At 49.7% G+C, this 18,196-nt stretch overlaps 1 protein-coding gene across 6 annotated transcripts in view; it reads left to right on the top strand.

Annotated features, from left to right (window-relative positions):
- Positions 1-18,196, top strand: part of LOC138747444 (RNA-binding motif, single-stranded-interacting protein 2-like) — a 227,309-nt gene that overhangs the window by 163,654 nt on the left and 45,459 nt on the right. For all 6 annotated transcript variants that reach the window (XM_069906672.1, XM_069906668.1, XM_069906667.1 and 3 more), the window contains one exon: positions 9,498-9,589. In XM_069906672.1, the coding sequence (XP_069762773.1) occupies positions 9,498-9,589 (92 nt within the window). The remainder of the gene's footprint in view (positions 1-9,497; positions 9,590-18,196) is intronic.

Below are 18,196 nucleotides of genomic sequence, written 5' to 3'. Positions count from 1 at the left end.
AAAATGCATTTTTAAACGGAGGGAGGGCACCCGAGCTTCCAGAGGAAACCCACGCAGGTCACAAGCTCCTCACAGACAGTGGGGGGGGGTGGGGGGGAATTCATACCCCAGCCCCTGATGCTGTAACAACATTGCGAACTGAGCCGACCTCCAGTGTCAATGGGGATTTCCGTCCCACTGTTTCATCAGCCCCAACCCCCCCAACACTGGCTTCAGTGGGAGCTCCAGGCATGTGCTGCATCACAGCCACTGACTGGCCCGGCTCCATCCATCAGCTCATTCACCAGCTATTTATAATTGTGCGGGCAGCGAATGCCCATCGAATCTCGCCAAAGATTGGGGATGGGGGGGGGGGCAGGCTTTGGCAATTTCCCTCCCAGTGCTTTAACCCCAAGTCCACCTAATGAAATCAGCCTGCATTTCCTGCATCTACAATTAACTTACAGGAGATAGAATGCGCAATATTTCCGCTGTTTATGCCCCGGAACTAATCCATTGGGTGTACTTTCAGCAAATCTATTCCACAAACGTTTCCTTGTTTGCTTTTTCATTGTGACTGTCTGGGGGTCTGGATGTAGTTCCTTGTCTCTGGAGAAGATTGGAAGGAAATAGTAAACCTTGCTACAGTAGGAAACTTCCACACTTCAGTGTAATGCACAGAACTTGAAAGTGGTGAGAATCTAGGAGGTTGATATCCTTTGGCCTATCGATAAGGAATGGACAGAACCTTCTGGAGAACGTTCCCTCCAAAGTGGAACATTTTTTTTGTGGTTTTGTTTTTATAAAGAAATCTACTTGTGTTACTTCTAAAACTTCACCCTCTCTCTTGTCACTGCATAACCAGCAAGGTTGCCAGCTCCGATGTGTCAGTAGGCGAGCTCTGATCTCTGGTTCGGCCGAGGTGAAGCAGGGTCACATTGGTGAGCAGTCAACGGCTGAGGCAGCGAGCGTTTGGGTTTGTTGTGATCAGCAGTAAGACCCTGTGGTGAGGAGAAGGAGATTTGTTCTCGTGGATGATCGAATGAGAAAAGGTCTGGCTGTGTGGTGGCTCAGTTGCCTTTGTGTCAGGAGGCTGGTGGGTTCACCCCAGAAACTGCAACGCAAAATTCCACGTGCGGCCACTTTCAGAAACCACAACGGGGACTGGTGGGTCATGGATTCCACGGCGTTATATGAAGAAGACTAGGTGCGTTCTCTGGTGGCCTACCCAACACTGATCCCTCAACCAAAGGACTGCATAGAGCTGACAAGCTCCAATTTTTCCCTCAGCAAAGGGAAAGCAATATCGTAGCGTTGAAAAGCTGCAGGCTCATTCGTTGAGTGAGAGGATTGACCTCCGAAGCAAACTGAGAGACGAAACCTACTGTCTTCTTTGGAGTTTCAGTGAAAGAGGGGGGACCCTATTGGAATGTACAATATCCGAAGACAGGGTAGATGTAAGGATGCTTGCACTCAGAATCAGTATTGGAATTTATTGTCATGAACAAGTCATGAAATTCTTTGTTTATCCAAAGCACTCACTGGAGAGCTTTGGATAATGAAACCTAGATTAGGTGCCGGCCATTTTAAAGCCAAGAAATATCTTCTCAGAGAGAGTGGTAAATCTCTCGTGGTGGAAGCCGAAACATTTGTCGTGTTTCAAGAGGACATCAATACCGTTTTTTGACATTACAGCAATCCCCCATGGAAGAGAAGGCCTGAAGCAGAGCAGACATGATTATATTGAGTCGAAGGGCCGTGGCCTCAGGACAGAACAGATCACCTCATCCCATTTGCCTGCTTTTAGCCCGTATCCTTCAAAGCCCACCTGACCCTGTCTTAAGCGCGTTTTGGACGGTGCAATGGTATCCACTACTCCAGCTTCCTCCAACAGCTCGATGCAGATATGGAGCACCCTCTGAGTGGCCCTCAGGCAATGGTTCTCCCATCCTCTGGACGGGGAACGTGTCTCCACCGTATCTGGGGAAGCTGATAGAGTCCAAGGCCAAGGAGATGACCCTGTCATCCAAGGGTTCGGCTGCATCAAAACTACAGCCCTTAGCAGGCAAGCCAATGCATTGCGATCTCCAGAGGCAGCAGAAGGCACCATAGAAAGGCGCAAATCCTAGCTTCTCCTGCGCTGATGTGGTTTGCTCGGCCTTGTACTTTGCTGGGCTTGGCTTGCGAGTGGAGAGAGGGGTCTTTGGTTCATTCACAAGCAAAACTTAAGGTCCCCGTCTTTGAGGCACCGTGCGGCGAAACAAAAACGAATGCTAACTTCACAAGTGCACCAAGCAAAGGGAGTCTCGAGCGGGCGAGAGTTTCCCCACCACCTACCCTTGCATGACCATCACCACCATCAAGAGTGACCAGAAACTCAACTGGACCAGCCACGCCGCTGCAACTGAGGTTGGGTTTCCTTGTGACGTGCCTCCTGACGCGTGCCTCAGTGACCGCACCCAATCCACCCTCCCCCACCCCACCCCGCCAATGGCCACATCCAGGAGAAGGCAGCCTGCCTGATCGGTGCCCCATTCACCTCCCTCCACACTGCAACTACTTGCCCAGGTTACTCCCCAAACCCACGTCCTCTTCAAAAAGAGAAAGTCAAGGGCAGTAGATGGAGTGGGAACGCCACCACCTGCAGGTTCCCTTCTAAACCACACCACCGCCTGACTTGGAAATGGTCACTGTGACTGGGTCTAAACCCCAGATCTTCGTCCCCAACAGCACTGGTGGGAGAACCTTCACCAAAAGGACTGCAGCAGTTCAAAAAGGCAGCTCACCCCCTCTGGCTTCTCAAGGGGCAGTTAGGACCAAGCCTTGCCAGAATGTCACAAGTTCCATACATACATAAGTGGAAAATGAGGGGGTGGGACGGGGGGAGTGAGGCAATCAGTTATAAGATTGTGTCACCCCATAGGGCACCTCAATGGGACCTTCAAAGGAAGAGGCCCAGCTGGGAGAGGCCCTGCCTCTACAGTGTTAATCCCGACCCCTGGCATTGTTTGTGTGGTGTTTGCACGCTCTCCCTGTAACTGCATGGGTTCTCCCCTCCCCCCATCCCACCACCCCCCTTCCACTTCTCAAAGGGTTAGTGGGTTAAATTGGCCACTGTGAATGATCCTAGGCATGTAGATCAGTGGTAGAATCGGAGTTATTGATGGGACTGAGGGGGAGAACAGGTTACAGGGAAATTCATGGGAGGGGGAACGGAATTGCATGGAGAGCTGGATGAGCTGGAAGTTATGGTTAAGGAAAAGGCTTGATATCCCGGGAATGGGGGGGGGGGATTCAGTAGGGGCTGTGGGCATGATATTTCAAGAGTGAGGGGCAAGTCCTCTGACACGAGTGTTGTGCAGAACGGATGGTGGACTGAAATGGCATAGTTGGTTTCGTGATGGACGCTTACGCTGCACCCTGCATCACTCGGGGAAAGGTTGCGCACTGCCAGGGCTGTTCTCAAGCACAATTTCACACTACATCACCATGGGGAAATATCGGGGCAACTGGCAGGAAGCCGCTGGGGTTCGACCGGTGCCTTTAAAGCAGGGAGGTTTAGGGAAGTGGTATCTGATCCAGGATTTTTTTAATAAACCTTCTCACTCCAACGCCGCCCTCAGCCACAAGGAAAAGGAGGGGACCCTTGCAACCCCCTCCCAGGTTGAATGCAACGCTGTCACAGCACCAGCGACCAGGGTTTGAATCTGGCACTTTCTGTAAGGAGTTTGTACATTCTCCCCCGTGTCTACGTGGATTTTCCCCGGGGGTTCCGGTTTCCTCCCACCCTCCGATCTTCACCAATTGTAGGTTAATTGGGTGTGAATTGGGCGGCGTGGGCTCATGGGCTGGAAGAGCCTGTTACCATGCTGTACATCTAAATTTAAAAAAAATTAAAATTGACAACTTCTGGTGAAATGTGACAACTGGAATGCAATGACCACATCACTAGAACACCCACCCCCCCCCCGACTCTGCCCCCCAGTGCATACACCCTGCCAGGCCGAAAATATTTAGAGGCTTTTAAAACATGGTATTGCCTCACCCAACGGAAGGGGCAGCAGGCAAAGCGGCCCACAGGAGGTGCCACCTTGATGTATGCAAATTATTCCTGCCACCTAGCCGAATCTGCCCTGGGTGAACCCGTGGCTTCTCACGGAAGAAAGCTTTGCCCTCACACAGGGGGAACTGCTCTGCTAGTCACATGGCAACCTCAGTCGTCTACTTCTGTGGTCCCAAGTTTATTTGCAATAGCAGGACTCCCGCCACCCCCCACCTCTTTCCACCTCCTAGGGGAAAACCTGCCCTTTCCAGCTCGGGGTGAGGTCCTCTGATTGATACTCTCTGGACGTTTCAGTCTGGGGCGGTGGGAGGGAGGGGGGGTGCTACGGCAATACAAGTTGTTGTTGTGGAGCAACTCTGGGCACCTTTCCGGACAGCCAATCACAGAGCCCGTCACAAGCAGGCACAAAGTCCTCGCAAAGCAGGCGCCAAGCATTCTGGGCCAGGTTGAGACCTGGCGCCTTTTATTGCCATTTTCAAGGCAATGGCTGAGTCTAGCAGCGGCAAAATCAACCGTCCTGCGTACCTTGCCAATATGGGATGCTCACGCGAACATCTGAGCTGCAAGCTTTAAATCTTTACCAGGGCGCACAACATCTCGGAGCATTGTCTTGTGGCGGAGGGGGCAATGGTGTCCCAAGGGCACCAACACGGTATGATATCTCCCGGCCCCTTGGTGCGGCGAGACATTAAACCGATTGGGAGCTGCTGGGATTGCCCTGATGTCCCCAAGAATCAGAATCAGGACACAACTGAGAAATAAAATTGTCGTGGCCGCCCATCGGGAGACGAACGTAGAAAATGAGGTTCATGTTCAAGTGCAAGATGCGAGGCTGTATACTTATGGGTGCTGTCCTTCAGGACCAAGGCCCCGTTCCTTCTCTCCCCGATGCTTGTAAATGATTAAACGACGCCGTTTCAAAGCACCTCTTCTCTGCGTCCTGGGGCTAAGTGTTATCCCCTGTCAATCATCATGGAAACAGATCGTCCGGTTCATGTGACTTTTTGTGGGATTTTGCTGTGCGCAGATTCGTGCTTCCTGCCTCAGACATCAATGGTGCAAAAGTAATGCAACTCTGTCTTTTCGTTCTTTTCTGCCGCTGTAAATGTATCGGAGTTGGGGGGGAGGGGGGTGGAGGCTGTTTGACCAGGCGATGTGCTCAGCCAGAGTTGGCAGACCCTTGATGATTGGGCCTGCCCTCGTAGTGTGGTTTGCCCTGCGACAATTAAACAAGAGGCGAAGAGCAAATGGCTCACTGCTCCTCTCATTTTACCTGTGGGCCAGTTCACCTCAGGGCAAGAGGCAGTGCGATTTTCCCAACTTACCCCTCCTCAGGGGTGGCTCAGAGCGGGTTGAGCCGCTGCCTCGCGAATCCAGAGACCTTCCTCCAACACCCCCCCACCCCATTTCGACCCCTGACCTCTGCTGCTGTTGAGCGGGAGTTTCTGCCATCTCCTGAGGACCGCCTGGGCTCCCTCCCACGTCCCAAAGGCGGGTGCGGGTTGGGAGGCAACTTGGCTGCCATAAGCCATCCCCAGTGTGCAGGAGAGCGGGAGAGTCTGTGGGAAGTCAACAGGAACGTGGGGAGAACCTGAAGGGATAGTTGATGATCAGCGCAGACTCGATGAGTGAAGGGCCTTTTTCAGTGCTGTACGACATCCCTGCCCTGAAGTGATCTGTCTCCCCCTCCCTCCACCTTATTTTGAACATTGCTCGCTGTGGGATTTGGTTCTTGTCCCTGGGGCCAGCTGTCACCGATCGGCAGGACCATCCTGTACTGTGAAGAGAGTCTGCAGCCAGTTTCCCATGGGAATGTGCAGATCAGATACTGCTCCTGTCCCACACAGTGAAGCTCCAGGCATGTGAAGTACAGATACCAGCATGACACAATGTGAACCTCAGTTATGAACACGAGCAGGACATTTGCCTCTTCACACAGTCTGTTTACATCTCTCTGCCCTCTTGTGCAGGGACCTGTCTCCATGAGCCTGATACAAAACCATAGAACATTACAGCACAGTAAACAGCCCCTCTAGTCTGTGCCCAACCATTATTCTGCCTCATCCCACTGACCTGCACCCAATCCATAGCCCTCCATACCCCTCCCTGACCAAATTCTTCGTAAATGTTAAAATTGAGCCTGCATTCACCACTTCAGTTGGCACCCCCACCACTCTCAGTGTGAAGAAGTTCCCCCTTAAACTTTTCCTCTTTCACTCGTTCCACACCCCCACCACTCTCTGTGTGAAGTTCCCTTTAAACCTTTCCCCTTTCACTCTTAACCCATGTCCTCTGGTTTATATCTCACCGACCCTCAGTGGTAAAAGCCTTGTTGCATTTACTAGTTGAAAGACCCACACAGACCATGGTCATTTGCAAACTCAACTCTTCCATGCCCATTCCCCACCATCTTATCATAGAACATACAACATTCCAGCACAGTACAGGCCCTTCAGCCCATAATGTTGTGCTGACCTCTGTAAACCTACTCCACAACAATCTAACCCTTCCCTACCCCACACCCACATGCCCCTGTTTTCCTTACATCCATGTGCCTCAGAATCTTTTGACTATCCCTATTGTACCAGCCATCTCCTCACACCACAGGAACAGGCCCTTTGGCCCATTGCGTTCATGCCCCCCATTAACCACCCCTTTTACACCAACCCTATTTGATTCTCCATACATTCCCATCAACTCCCCACCCCCCAGATTCTATCACTCACCCTCACTGGGTATAATTCCCAGCGGCTGATTAACATCTTCAGGGATGTGCGAGGAAACCGGAGCACCCCTGGGTGGAGTGGGAGGGGGAGGATCCATGTGGTCACAGGGAAGATCTTGCAGACTCCACACAAACAGTGCTGCAGATCGGGATCAAACCGGGGTCCCTGGAGGCTGTGAGGCAGTGGCTCTACGGGCTGCATCAGTGTGGTTTCCCCCAAAGGGTTTTTATCTTGTGGACAAGCTGCCTAGACTAAGTTTGAGATCCTCTAGAACCATAGAACATTACAGCGCAGAAAACAAGCCTTTCTAGTCTGTGCCGAACTATTATTCTGCATAGTCCCACTGACCCGCACCCAGCCCATACATAGCCCTCCATGCCCCTCCCATCGACATACCTGTCCAAGTTCATAAATGTTAAAATTGAGCCTGCATTCACAGTTAGCAGCCCATTCCCCACTCCCACACCTTTCCACAGAGAAACACAGCCTTATCGAGGAGTTTCAACCATGGAAGGGCTTGATAGGGTTGTGCGAAAGGCTATTCCGTCCTCCAGTGGGGCTGCACCATTGGCAGTGTGGACTTTGGATGAGACCTCGATGCAAGTCTCTGCACTTGTGGGGGTGCCCAGCAGTGAGCTATTGACACTGAGGGTTGATTGCAGGCGCTTTCAGTGAGACCGGTGGGTGCTTTGGCGGGTTAGTGTCAACGGAGCTGCAGGCTAAGCCGGGGAATGAGAGTTGAGCTTCCAATGAGATGTGATCAAGTTGAGTGGCGGGAAAGGTTCAAGGAGCTGACTGACCTCTTCCTGTTCCTCTGCTCCATCCACTCAGTGCACCCAATGCCAGGTGACCCCCTTGGCACTGCACGTGGTTGGGGGGGTGGTGGTGGGTGGTTGTTGCTGTCTCACATCCTCCAGCAACCCAGGTTCAATCCTGACCTCAGGAGCTGCCTTTGTGGAGTTTGCAAGTTCATTCCTCCTTCTCCCTCCCATGTCCCAAAGGTGTCAGGTTAATTGGCCCTGAGTGTAGAGTTGGATCGGAGTATCTGAGCAGGGGTTGGAGGGGGTATGTGTGAGAGTACAGGGAAATAAGGCAGAGAACAAGGTTGATGGGATTGCTTTGAGAGCTGGCATAGACTCACTGGGCTGAATATCTCCCCATCTTTCCCCCCCCCACCCACCCCTGTGCCTGCAGAAATATGCTACCCATATGCTAATGCACATTAATTATTGTCCTTTTCACTCTGGCCTACCACCGATCCCTGCCTTCAGCTCTCAAGCTCCTAAACTCCAGAATTTCTGAGCGTATCCTCTGAAAGAGTCCACCCAACTAAGTGATGATCCCTGAGCTGCCGAGAATCGCTTGATGCTGGACCCAATCGTCCAAGGGCAATTGTGGTTAAATCACAGATCTGCTCTCCTGGGCCACCTCACTGTGTTCAACCTCTCTGTCACAGATGCTCAGCCGTGGAACCAGTTTCCCAGTCGGACTGCTCACCAACCTCCTGGCAACAAATCAGGCAGGCGGGGCACATTTAAACAAACCATCCTGCTTGAATAGGCCAATGCTTCTCTCTCTCTCTCTCTCTCTCTCTCTCTCTCTCTCTCGGGTTGGGCAAGGCTGAAGGCATTTGGGAGTCATTCAATGCTCAGGTCTTGTTTGAACAAGGCTTTGGGGCAGCAGAACCCTCATCCCTTGGCTGCTGCAGTTGGGAAGTTCCAGTTGGTCAAGGATCCCTGTCAGGAACACATTTAAAGTTTTCATTCCTCCAACCTTCTGCTCCCCTGTGTCCATCCTACAGGCTCTTTTAGACATGAAGCCATGAGTTACCTGGGTCCCCAGCTCTGAAACCCATCAACTTTTCTGCCTCTCCGTGCTTCCTTCGAACACTCCCCGAAAGATTCCTTCTCTGACCGAGCTCTTAGTCACACGTCCTCATGCGAAGCCTTGGTGTCAATTTTGGTCTGGTTATGCTCATGAAGCCACTTGAAAGGCTTCGGCGGCGCTAAAGGCGCAACGTAAATGCAAGTTGTTGTTGTTGGGCATGCGTTTTTGTTTATTTTTGCGCACAGGGCGACGGGCTGATCCCGTCCTGCTCTCAGGTGCTGTCGCACGCCAGTGTGTTTGCCGGTGCACTTGGGGTTGCCCACTGGACGGCCGGGTGGACTGGAACGAGGCGGGGGGAGGGTGTCCAGGAAGGTCCACTCATGCGCCCCTCCCTGGAGCAAGCCGGCCAGATGCGAGCCATTTCTGTGTCCCTCAGCCCCGTGGTCTCATCTTGGTCCACCGGGAGAGAAATGGGTGACCAAAAAAAACCACTGAGGCAATTTGGAAAAAAAATCTTCCTCTGATATTGCTGAACTCATCCCAGCTCAACCTGGGCACCATAAGGCTGGCACCTCAACCCCTGGGCATCTTCCTGCCATGTCTGTGGGCACCATTCTGAGCACCGGGTGGGGGGAGGTGTGGGGAGGGAGAGTGCGGGCAAGCTCGGGCAAGGGTTGCGCGTGCACAGCCGGCGCAAATGCCTCCCCCCCCACCTCCCACAGTCGCTGAAGAACCACGAGAACCAGCAGAGGCCGAGAGCCGCCCTGCGCCTGGGCGCTCTTCGACAGCCACGGCTGACACGCCAATGCTTTGGGCTGGCGTTCCCCTTTCTCGAACGTGTGATACGACGGTAACGACAGCTAGAGTGACCCTGTATTGACCCTGTTGGATTTTTTTTCAAGGCTATGGGTTTGTGGATTTCGACAGTCCCGCCGCTGCACAGAAGGCGGTATCTGCGCTGAAGTCAAGTGGGGTGCAGGCTCAGATGGCAAAGGTAAGGGCACACTCTTGCACTTGTAATACAGCGCTGGCTGCACAGGCTCTACGCCCTCAGTTATTTTTCACCACCTCCCTCCCTCCCCCACTTCTCTTTGCCTCGCCGAGTTGCTTTCATTTCTCCAGCATTGGTGCCAAACGACCCTCGAGGAGGTGGCGGCACAGGTGCCCAGCCAACCTTCCGTTGGAGAGGGAAGTTGCAGAACTTGGTGGTGATGGTTCAGGGTGTCATGGGATCAAAGCGGCACTCCCTGCACTGGCTGGCTGGAAGGGTTTGGCGGAAGAATGGCATTACACCCAGCGCACGTGTGCCTCGAATGAAGCTCAGGGACAGCTGTTGCCTCACACTGGCAGAGGATGCCTGATGGCGTCTGCCAGGTCAACCGTGTCAAAGCAGCCAGATCTCATCTGTCCAGGTGCGGTTAAATGCAATCATGAAGGTTGTGCGGCAGGCATGGAACCCTGAGTGAAGAGGTGGCCACCAGATGCCACCTTGCTACCCCTCTTCTTTCCACATGACCCCCACCTACAATTCCTTCTCTCTGTGGTTTTGTTCCAGCACCTTTGTCCAGTCGGATGTGTTTCAGTCACATTCCTGGCAATGTTCCAACCTGTTCCATGCCTGACACAGCTTCTGTCGCTACACAGGCCGGGCAGCTGAGAGGGTGGCCTGTGCACTGGCCAACTGGCCCCTCCTGAACTTCCTGTTTCTCCTTACGGCCGCCTGCAGGAACTGTAGCCCTGATATTCCTTCCACCACCCACACTCTCTGCCACATAATTTGGCCTGCTCTGCAACAGAACTGAGCCCCAGGCTTGTCTCGAAACAATGCAAATCATGTAGCTTGCATGTGTGTGTGTGTGTGTGTGTGTGTGTGTGTGTGTGTGTGTGTGTGTGTGTGTGTGTGTGTGTGTGTGTGTGTGTGTGTGTGTGTGTGTCCACATATATTCCTTCTGCCATATTTTTTGTCTGCTCAGTTAATCTTCATATGTAGACTCTTTGTGTCTTTAAATCAAATTATGTGGCACTACCTAGATAGAATCTTTTTCAATAGTACATGTGTTTGACGGAAAGCCCCCGGGTTAATGGGAGCATCATCAATGCAGGTTAGCAGGTGAAATTCAAACCATCCACATTTCTTTATCAATATCAGGTGAATTTGCTTTATGAAGAAATAAGTCACCAGATGTTGACAGAGAGGAATCGACCTGCACTGACTCGGGATATGATATTTACAAGGCTGTCTTCATCTGCACATCTGATCCATTTTCACCAGACCCACAGGAATGACCTGCAATGGAATAGTCACAACAGGCGAGCTAATAAGTGTGGTACATTTCTGCACCTTCAGTTTCACAGCGGAATCAGGCCCCATGTCTCCATTTCTGCACATGTGACCACGCGCCTCTGCAAAAGCACACATGTGCACTTCCACATGTACACCCATATTCCACATACACAGGTGTTATGAGCCCAGAGGACCCCAAAACTCAGCAGCAATAGATATTCACCAAGACAAATGGTGACTTAAACAAAAGTTGCTTTTAATTATTTTTAAACATGAAAACAGGATCAAACTCCTAACTTATTACTATTGACTTAACTTTACCTAACTTAACCCCCTTCTAATTCTAAGCGCACGTGTATGTAATGTGTGTGTACGTTTAGAAAAGGTGAGTCCAATCTCACTTCTCACTCCTCACTCCTCCAAGTTCACTAGTTGCAGGCAATTCTTATACTGTGCACAGAATTTAACATTTATGAAGTTCACTAGGCTTTGGTGCTTGAAAGGTAAATGGTTTCTGCTCAGGAAGGTTCTTGTTGGTTTTCAGAGAGAGATTTGTAGTTCGCTGGACACAAACTGATTCCTTCTGATCAACCACATCAGTGTCTTGCCGAAGAAACTTGCCTCATCAGGGTTTTCCAGATGATAACCTCTTTCTTTCAGGTCACCACAGAGTTCCTTTTCATTTCCCTTATTTCAAGTGAAACATTAGGCAGCCAGTCCTCTCCTCTTGTATGAACCACAAGGACTTTGACCGGGCTGAACTAAGCACGCACAAGCCGTCTTCCACAAGCTTGTCTTGTTCCACTCTCTCTCTCTCTCTTTCTCTCTCTCTCTCTCTCTCTCTCTCTCTCTCTCTCTCTCTCTCTCTCGCTCTTCTCCCTCTCCCAGAGAAAAGCCTGTTTGACTCTCGCTGCTTGCAAAACTACATGACCCTCTTAGAACAGCAAACTGCACTCAGACAGCCTGCGGCTCCGAACCTAAACCTCCAAGTTCTTTCCTCTGTTGCTTTTCAAAACAATAATCCATTAGTGAAGTCTCTTGGGCATTCTCCAAGGAGCTGGACTGTCTGGCTTGAGCAGAGCTCTGGCATTTTAAATGAGATCTGTATTGTGAAGTGTTTGTATGTGACTTACACTAAAAACCCGCCACAATTGATCTCCTTTAAAACATATATATATGCAATATAAAAAACAACATAATCTGTCACACAGGTCCAGATATGCAGAGGTGCACCCTTATCCACTTATCGATATCCGCACTCACACAAGTGCATTTACAGTTTAAAAAAAAACTGGTATCCGGCACCTCTAGGGATTGGTAGATGCTGGATAAGTGAGTTTCTGTGTTGCTTGAGACTTACAATGCCTAACTAATACATCTGCATTAAGAATAAACAGTTTAAAAGACAAAAATACTAGACTGTACTTACACTGAATAAACATCACTTGCATGAATATATAAACCTTAAAGCATTTTACTTTATTTTCAATCATATTCTTTGAAAACGTTTAACCATCACTACATCTGCGGGTTCCTCCCCCTCCACGGAGCCAACGAACAATAACATTATAGATAATTAACCCCCCCCCCCCCCCCTCAAGTTTACAGATAAAGCCCCTGACCGGAACGACTCTTCCTAAGCAGGGATACTGAGACACTTTAAGAGAGTTACCCCAACGGTGAGCGGCATTAACCAGCTCTTCAACCTGGGCAACGCCATCACCGTTCAACACAACTTTATTCAAACAGCTGCTATGGGTAAACCCTGACCAAGGCCCTCCCTCCGCTGGCTAGATATTTGCTCCCATCTTCACCAAAGGCTGACGTGTTACTTCAGGGAACATTTACTTCAAAATGTTTTTTTTAAATTTCCATTTTTGTTTATTCTTATTTATTTTCTTTACATTCATTTATTTATTTTCCTCAATTTTAGGTTGCTTGAGGCTACAACCATAGAACATTACAGCACAGAAACAGTCCCCTTTGGCCCTCTAGTCTGTGCTGAACCATTTTTTTTGTCTAGTCCCACTGATCTGCCCCCAGTCCATGGTCCTCCATTCCCCCTCCCATCAATGGACCTGTCCAAATTCTTCTTAAATGTTAAAATTGAACCTGCATTCACCACTTCAGCTGGCAGCTCGTTCCACACCCCCATCACTCTCTGTGTGAAGAAGTTCCCCCTAAACTTTTCTCCTTTCACCCTTTACCCATGTCCTCTGGTTTGTACCTCACCTTCCCTCAGTGGAAAAAGCCAGCCTACATTTACTCTGTCCATCCCCCTCATAATTTTAAATACCTCTACCAAATCTCACCTCATTCTTTTACGCTCCAGGGAATAAAGTCCTAACCTGTTGAATCTTTCCCTGTAACTCAGTCCCTGAAGTCTGGGCAATATCCTAATAAATCTTCAGGGGGTAAAGTCCTGAGCCTGTTGAACCTTCCCCTGTAACTCAGTCCCTGAAGTCAGGGCAACGTCCTAGTAAATCTTCTCTGTACTCTTTCTATCTTATTGATATCCTTCCTGTAGTTAGGTGACCAAAACTGCACACAATACTCATGGTTGTATGAATTCTGGATAACAGGGGTTTTACTGTATTTTTACCCACACATCTGCAGACATTCACTCACCATATACATACACACAGTGAAATACGATACTGCTCCATTCTGCTGGATGGAGTAAATTTCAACCTTAAAATAATTAATTTGCAAGCTTCTATGTTTGACATCTCACCTTCACAGTGCAGGATATTTTGGGGAGTGGGGCGGGGTAACAATTTGCTATTGCAAGGAACACATTCATGGTGTGCAATGTTCCTGTTGAGCTGTTGACTGGGCGCAGACTGAGAGATCGCACCTCGGCTCTTTCCGCCACAATGGCGGGGATCTCCCAGTGGCCGCCCATTTCAATTCCCTGTCCCATTCCCTTGCCGACACATCTGTCTGGGGTCTCATGCACTCCCAGACTGAGACCATCTGCAAATTGGAGGACCATCACCTCATCTACCGTCTGGGTGCCCTCCAACTGGATGGCATTAACATCAACCTCTCTGGCTTTCATTAAACAACGCCCCCCCCCCCCACCCCACCCTAGCTCTTCTCCCGCCACCTTCCTCCAGCTCTGTCCCCCTCTCCCTTTCCCTCTGTCTCCTTCCACACACATATTCTCACCTCTCCCCTTATCATATCCAATTAACACCTTTCGTGGGTCGGGACTCCTCTCCCGACCGGCACGATCTCTATTCTGAGATTTCCTGTTGTTTGCTTATTCTTTGCCTATTCCTTGAAGAAGGTCTTGTGCCCTTCATCATGACAAAATGTTGGCAGACGCCTGAACAAAATGGTGGGGGGTTAGGGTAGGAGCAAAACACCCCCACCCCCCCCCCCCATTGTGTTTGGACACCTGCCGACATTTAGTCCACACCTTGATGAAAGGCTTAAGCCTGAAACATTGGTGATGTATCTTTATCTTTGCTACATAAAGGGACATTGTTTGACCTGCTGAGTTTCTCCAGCCTCGTGTTTTTGCTTCCACCATGGTGTCTGCAGACTTACTGGGTACAACTGAACAGGGGAACATCTATCTGTGGCTTTAAGGCAACAAACTCTGTCTCCAGAACACAGGAATAACTGGAGGTGAACAGGAAAGTCTTCAGATTCTGGGGTCGAGTGCAACAAAAGTGCCGGAGAAATTCAGCAGGTCCTGCAACGTCTGTAGGAAGTAAAAGGCATTCCTGATAAAGAGGTCAGGCCAGAAACATTGGTTATATCCCTTTACTTCCTCTGGTGGTTCTCAACCTTTTTCTTTCCACCCACATCCCGCCTTAAGCAATCTCTTACTAATCACAGAGCATCGATGGCATAGTGGGATGTGAGTGGAAAGAAAAAGGTTAAGAACCACTACTCTGGTTGCTGCACGACCTGCTGAGTTTCTCCAGCACATTTGTGTACTGTGCTGGGAATAATTTTGACTTTGTATTCATCCATTGGAGGAATCTTCTTTACTGGGAGATGAGGAAAGAGACACCCTTCCTGCAGAGAAGTGGGGGAGCTGCTTTTATTTGGCACCATCCTCCTTCATTCCCCGCTGGCACCCTCTGCCCACCCTGCCCTCTTCCCCTACCCCTTCCTCCTTTCTCCTCCCCCCTCCTCCCATCTCCCCCACAATCCCCTCAACCCACTGCCTCCTTATGCAGCCAGTCTGAAAAGATTGCTTTCACCTTACTCAATGATGAACTCGTTGCTGGAACGTTTCGCGCCCATTGTAATAAAAATGCCGGAATGCTGGAGGAACTCAGCCGTTCTTTTCAGCGTCTACAGAAGACGAAGATACGTTGCTGACGTTTCGGGCCTGACCCCTTCTTCAAGGAAAAATCAGAAAAGGTGGAAGCAGGAAAATACAGAAAGTCTCAGAATTCAAACAATGGGGGAAGAATCCAGACCAACCAAAGGTGGTAATTGGATGTGATAAGGGACTAGGTAGAATTTATCATATCAGTGTGAAAGGAGACGGGGAATGGAGAGACTACGGGGAAGAAGGGATTTTAACGAAAGCCTGAGAAGTTGACGTTAATGCCATCCAGTTGGAGGGAGCCCAATCGGAAGAAGAGGTGTTGTTCCTCCAATTTGCAAGTGGTTTCAATCTGGCAGTGCATGAGACCGTGGATGGACAGGTCAGCAAGGGAATGGCATATCCTGCTTCTGGCTTTTTCTGCTGAGCCCTTGAAGAAGGGCTCAGGCCTGAAACATCGGCGATATATCTTTGTCTCCTTTAGACACTGAATAGACCAGCTGAGTTCCTCCAGCAGTTCAGTGTGTTTACTACAATGGCAGAATCTGCAGTCCACCGTGTTTCTCCCTGGCCCATTAAATTTGTGGCATCAGATTGCCTGCGCTTGAGTGCTGCCCCTTGGCATCTCCAGTTCTGCTGGAGGATGCAGAGGGGTCATGAGGAATGCGGGACATTGAAGCCTGATGATCTGAATGTGGGCTCGGTGCCACTGACGTAGCCCCAAGCCTTGTCTCCTTGTTCGGCACCTGGTGCCATGGAACGGCTCGGAGTGGTTCTCTGCTCTGCTCGTCACACTGTCCCTGAAGGGACATCCATGACAGGTGTGTGGATGGTAGAATCTGGCAGAAAGATTCCATGCCAGAAAATACAGGAATAATATTTTTGCAATATGCGTGGATGTGCATGCATGTGTAGAATGTGGATAAAGTCGGGGTATGACAAATGCATGTGGTCTAGAGCGTGTGTCTGAATGTATAATGTGTGTTTGTGTGTGCATGTGAACATAGAAGAGAAAGTCTGTGCATGGGATTAACAAATTTGCTTTTCACACATAGACTTGTAGCTTATTCAGCCCAGATTAATGCAATTAAAGTGTCTTCTGACCCACAAATTAAACTGAGACGTTTCATCCTTACTTCTGTAAAGATCGGCCCATGGCATTGGGACCTAGTCTATCCCTCTATACCATGTTAGTTGGCACTTCTAGTAGGATCTTCATTCCTGCGCAACAAATATTTGCAGATTACTTCTGCTTGTCAACTGGCGTGCTGCAATGTGTTAATATTTGCACAAAAGATCTCTGCTGTAACAAACGCCCAACCAAGAGCTAACTGCAATGTGCATTCATAAAAGTTTCTGGCGATGCACTTAGGAAGCTTCAAGCTGCAAAACAGTGTGCCTTCAACTGCCTCTGGTCAAGTCTCTGGTGATCTCTGCTTTGATTGGTTTGGCAGGTCAAGTGAGCTTACCCAACATTCTCTCAAGCACTTAAAGGATCACTCTGTCATTTATTTGCTTCCTTGAATAAATATTGCACTGTGTTGAAATTTTCCTTTGCCACCTTCCTGGCACCTCCCAAACCTTTGGGGCAGGATTGTAGTTGTTTCAAACTGAGAAGATCCTATCACGGGCATGTCTCTCAAAGCACTCTGGATTTGCGGTGTGAAACTTTTTCACAGACGTACAGGGAAATGTAAACTTGGGCTCAGATTCCTGCGTAGCATCATGGGAAGCGCAATGCTGTTCCAATGCTAGCGACCTGGGCTCAAATCCCGCGCTGTCTTTGAGGAGTTTGTACGTTCTCCCCGTGCCGGCTCAGGTTTTCTCCCACTGTTCAAAACGTACCGGGGGGGGCTGTAGGTTAATGGGGTGTAATTGGGTGGTACAGACTCATGGGCCGAAAGGGCCTGTTACCATGCAGTATGTCTAAGTTAAAAGTTAATTCACAATACCTTACAATGATCGCATTCTTTGGACTGATTGGACCAGTGCAGAGCCAACAACCTCTATCTGAACGTTAACAAAACAAAAGAGATGGTTGTCGACTTCAGGAGGGCCCGGGGGGCCACATTCCACTGTCCATTGGCAGATCGACCGTTGAGATCATCAAGAGGATCGAGTTCCTTGGAGTGTACTTGGTGGAGAATCTCACCTGGTCCCTTAACACCAGCTGCGTAGCCAAGAAAGCTCAACAGCGCCTCTACTTCCTGCGAAGGCTGAGGAAAGTCCATCTCCCACCCTCCTTCCTCACCACATTCTACAGAGGAGGTATCGAGAGCATCCTGTGCAACTGCATCACTGCCTGGTTTGCAAGTCAGCAGGAAAGATCATTGGGGGGGGGGGCTCTCTTCCTACCACGAGGAACATCTACAACTGTCGATGCGGGCGAAAGGTGAAAGATGCATGGTGAAGGACTCCACACACCCCTCACGTAAACTGCTCTCCCTTCTGCCATCTGGAAGGAGGTACCGTAGCCCTCGGGCCCTCACGTCCAAATCGGGCAACAGCTTTCCCCGCCCCATCAGGCTCCTGAATTCCCAAAATATTTGGGGTTTGGGTACCATGGACTGTTACTGTACATGTCTCAATATTTTAATGGGTTTAACTTATATTCTTACGTATATTATGTGAATCTGCTCCGTGGTCCTGGAGAAACCCTATCTTGTCTTTACCGTGCTAGTGCGGTATGAGCAATAAATAAAGGGGACTTGACTTGTCTCTTCCACCTGTGGTACAGCAAAAAAAATCTGTTACTAACTGGAATGTGTAAGGCAAACCTAGTTTTCAATTGAACTTTTGATAATTGTATTATTATACACCTGCAGAATATCAAAGAGTGTTGTAAGAATATCTTTGTGTTGTAAGAGTCATTGATTTAAAACCCAGATTTAAATCAGCCATTCTCGACCTTTATCTTTTGGCCCTTTAGGTCTCTGCTCAAAGTTTATGGGCCACCCTTTCCCTGCGAAACAGTCACGTTTTGTTGGTTTCTTCCGTACTTGTCTCCATGATTTTATTCCATGGCC

This window comes from Narcine bancroftii, chromosome 12, assembly GCF_036971445.1.
Source record: "Narcine bancroftii isolate sNarBan1 chromosome 12, sNarBan1.hap1, whole genome shotgun sequence".
Lineage (NCBI taxonomy): Eukaryota > Metazoa > Chordata > Chondrichthyes > Torpediniformes > Narcinidae > Narcine > Narcine bancroftii.
This window is presented reverse-complemented; position numbering and strand designations above follow the sequence as displayed.